The sequence below is a fragment of the Peromyscus maniculatus genome, chromosome 1 (genome assembly GCF_049852395.1).
Source record: "Peromyscus maniculatus bairdii isolate BWxNUB_F1_BW_parent chromosome 1, HU_Pman_BW_mat_3.1, whole genome shotgun sequence".
NCBI classification, from domain to species: domain Eukaryota; kingdom Metazoa; phylum Chordata; class Mammalia; order Rodentia; family Cricetidae; genus Peromyscus; species Peromyscus maniculatus.
In genome coordinates this window covers 164346337-164350086 of record NC_134852.1, presented here as the reverse complement: position 1 = coordinate 164350086, position 3750 = coordinate 164346337, and the positions used below count along the sequence as shown (strand labels likewise).

Sequence of the window (3750 nt, the reverse complement as noted above, 5' to 3'; positions counted from 1 at the left end):
TATCCCAGAAAATACAATGGTCAAGGCCTGGTCTTTATTACACTACATCAAGCTATTTATGAGACAAGGCTGGTAGACTCTGGGGTCAGGGAATCTGTCAAGAATCTTCTCTAAAGGTATAGGCTTGTAATTTAACAGTGTTCATTCTTGCACATGTTTCTCAACTTGATAATTCTCAAATACCTATAGATAGAATAATTAATGATGAGATGGCCATTTTTTAACAGAGAAATTATGATCCTACTGGTCCTAAGTATGATTCATTTCCAAGGCATCAAACCAATTGTTGGTTTATATTGGCATGCTGTCTGTATCAAAGTCGTCTTTATCCAAACTGCCATGGATTTTGTAGTGTTCCAGTAATGTGCACATGATTGCTGATAACAGTAACTCTGACATGACATTTTGTTGAAATTTTCTTATCTATGATCTTGGCAGCAGATTGTCTTCTTCTGCAACCTCTTCCTGGCATCTTTGATTTCCTTGTTCCTCAGACTATATATCAAAGGATTCAACATGGGAATCACCACAGTGTAGAAGACAGATGTAAACCTGTCAAAGCTGGAGGAGCCACCAGAGCTGGAACTCAAATAGACAATGATACCAGAAATATAGAAGAGGGAAACAGCTGTCAGGTGAGAAGCACAGGTGTTAAATGCCTTAGACCTGCCTTTAGCTGAAGAGATCTTCATGATTGACAAGACGATAAAGCCATAGGATAGCATAATAGCTAAGGCATTGACTATTCCAAAAAACATTGTTAATATAGCAAGCAGGACCTGAACAGAGAAAGCATCAGTGCAGGATAGATTTAACAGCTGTGATATGTCACAGAAGAAATGTCTGATGACATTAGGTCCACAGAAGTGGAGCTGCAGCAAGGCACATATCTGAGATAAGGAACCTATGAGTCCTGCTGTATAGCTTCCCAACACCATGCGAGCACAGAGGGTGGGTGACATGATTGATGAATAGAGCAGTGGGTTACAAATGGCAGCATACCTGTCATAGGCCATGGCTGTCATGAGGCAAGATTCACTCAGCCCCATAGTGGAAAAGATGAAGTATTGAACTATGCAGCCCACGTAGCTGATAGTTTGTTTTTCCTGGAAGAAGTTGGAAAGCATCTTGGGGGCTGTGGATGTGACAAAGCAGAGGTCTATAGAGGACAGATTACTGAGGAAGAAATACATGGGTGTGTGGAGGTGGGAATCCATCCTTATTAAAGCAATGAGGGACAAGTTCCAGATCAGAGTCATAATATAAATAATCAAGAATATGACAAAAAGCATTACTGTTATTCTTGGGAAGTCTGAGAATCCCAGGAGGATAAACTGAGTGATCTTGGTAATATTTCTTCCCCCAATCATTACTTTGTTGCTCATGTTCCTAATATCAGAAAGAAAATAAGACAATGCATTTGTGACAAGACAATTTTAGTGATATAGCAATTCAGTTCTGATTCCCTTTCTCTGTATTAAAAAACCACAGTGGCTTCAACACAATGACCTGGAGCACTTACTGTAGAGAGAGGACAATAGAAGTCCTTGGCTAGAAAATTGCTCTGACACTGGAACCAGTGATTCACGCACAAGTTCAGAATGCACTCAGGTGCATATCCACAGTCCGTCGGATTCTGACTGCTATTATCACTGATTGATTGTCGAAAATCATGACTGAGAGTTACACCTTGGGAGAGTGCTGCCTGGTCTACAAGTCCCTGAGATGTCTTCAGCCCTGTAGACAGTGAGACACAATGACTCCAGGCAGCTGTAGATTCAGAACCAGCATCCATGCAGATCAAACCACCCAGAAACATCAAAATCAACTGAAAAACCTTATTCCTTGGCTTTGCTTGACTTTGAGTATGCAGAGTCCAGGGACAGATATAAACTGAAGGACTTGACAGAGAAATTCCTCAAAGCAGATATTTTCTTTCTGAAAAATCTCTGGAAATATTTTTGTAATGACAATTAAAAAGTTAGGGGTCTCTGTTTCATAAGAAATAGTACTTATTACCTATCCTCAGTGAAAAAAAATGTTGTCCTTGAGAAGAAAGAGCCAGCCTGTGATAACACCTATGAAAGATTTTGGAAAGATGAGCATGAGAAAGCATCAACACTTAGATGAAAGCAATTGGACTGTTAACATCATGGCTCATTATTATCACAATGACAAACATGTAACAAAGAACAAACAGACATTTCAGAAACAAGTGGATTGATACGAATTTTCAAATGAGGAAGCTAGTAATTTAAATTACTGTGGAGTGAGCATGTCTTCATGGGCTCTGAGATCTGATTCACTGTAGGAAAATTACTAGAGGGTCCATTATATGTTGATACACTCTTGAGATGGTATGTAATCTTGTAACATAAAGTATAAAGTAAAAACATGAGCCGGGCGGTGGTGGCGCACGCCTTTAATCCCAGCACTCGGGAGGCAGAGGCAGGTGGATCTTTGTGAGTTCGAGGCCAGCCTGGGCTACCAAGTGAGCTCCAGGAAAGGCGCAAAGCTACACAGAGAAACCCTGTCTCGAAAAAAAAAAAAAAAAAAACATGAAAATAAGTGTAAACACGGGTTAAGAGAAAAATAATAAAAATTGATTGAAATATATGTTAATAGTCACAAAATATACAAAGGCGGTATACAACACCTTTTCTGTGAAAGATACCTTCTAAATCAACAAGAAATGGTCACCACAGCACTGATGAGTTCAAGGAATGCTCTCCTTATCTGGTATAAGTTTACCTTGTGTAGTTATGGTCATGTATGTGGTCTATGTCTCCCTGTCTTTGTCTCACTCTCTCTCTCTCTTTCTATATCATGCTCACATTCATAGATAAACACACAAGCACACATGTACACACACAAACATGTACACTGTGTGAATCATTTCCAAAGAAACACATTAAAACCAATTAAAAGCAAACAAAAAAGTAAGAGTGCTGTGATTTTTTATCTTCTTCCTACTCAACTGTTTCCCCAATTTTGTATATCTGCTATATTTTAATAACAATTTAAGATTTATATTCATAAAAACACAGGGAGAGGGCCAGAGAGAGAAAACCTAACATTCACTTACAGGCTGCATATCCTTTTATCATGTTAATACTTCACTACCTCAGTAGCCTTGTGTATAAATAGAGATGATGAAACTCGCCATCCTCTAGCACTGCTCAAGAAACTGAATGACATAAGGGCTTACCCGCAGAGCTCCATTAATGTTAGCAATTATTCTTCCTGCCATCACCTCCCTCTGTAAAACGCAATTAATGGCAGAACAAAGATGATATATCAAAGACCTTTGGACAATGTTAGTGCCTACAAAAATTGTCTGAGCCAGGTTTCAATAACAGTATTGAGAAATAGTTACTAGAATATCTGCTCCTGTCTCCTATTATTTTTGGAACTCCCACTCAGTCAGATTGCAGGTTCTTATTGCTGCATTTCTTTTCTCCACCAAGTGCTGTCTAGAAGACAGTGCAGTCCATGAAGGCCTGGAGGAGATTTTCTCCTTAGTGTTAAGTGTTGTGTTCACTCCCATTTGCATCCACCCACAAGTAGAGGTTGAATGCATTTCAACTGGTCCTACTCAACTCTGCATTTGAAACTCAAATATTACTCTTACTTACTTTACATTATGGTTTTATGAGCTTGGCCGTCTTTCTGTTTATTCTTAGAATAAACAATATTGTTTCTCAGTTCAGCCAAGTTATGTTTAGTAAAAGCATTTTGAAATTATAAATT

At 38.8% G+C, this 3750-nt stretch overlaps 1 protein-coding gene across 1 annotated transcript; it reads right to left on the bottom strand.

The window, feature by feature from the left end:
- Positions 1-217: 217 nt before the first annotated feature.
- On the bottom strand, positions 218-1370 carry LOC102919670 (olfactory receptor 5AN1-like). Its single transcript, XM_006996741.3, has one exon. The coding sequence runs from the start codon at positions 1368-1370 to the stop codon at positions 420-422; it is 951 nt and encodes a 316-aa protein (XP_006996803.2). The 3' UTR covers positions 218-419.
- Positions 1371-3750: the final 2380 nt, after the last annotated feature.

Excerpts from the sequence above, each read along its gene's own strand:
- LOC102919670 (XM_006996741.3), bottom strand. The coding sequence starts at position 1,370 with ATGATTGGGGGAAGAAATATTACCAAGATCACTCAGTTTATCCTCCTG.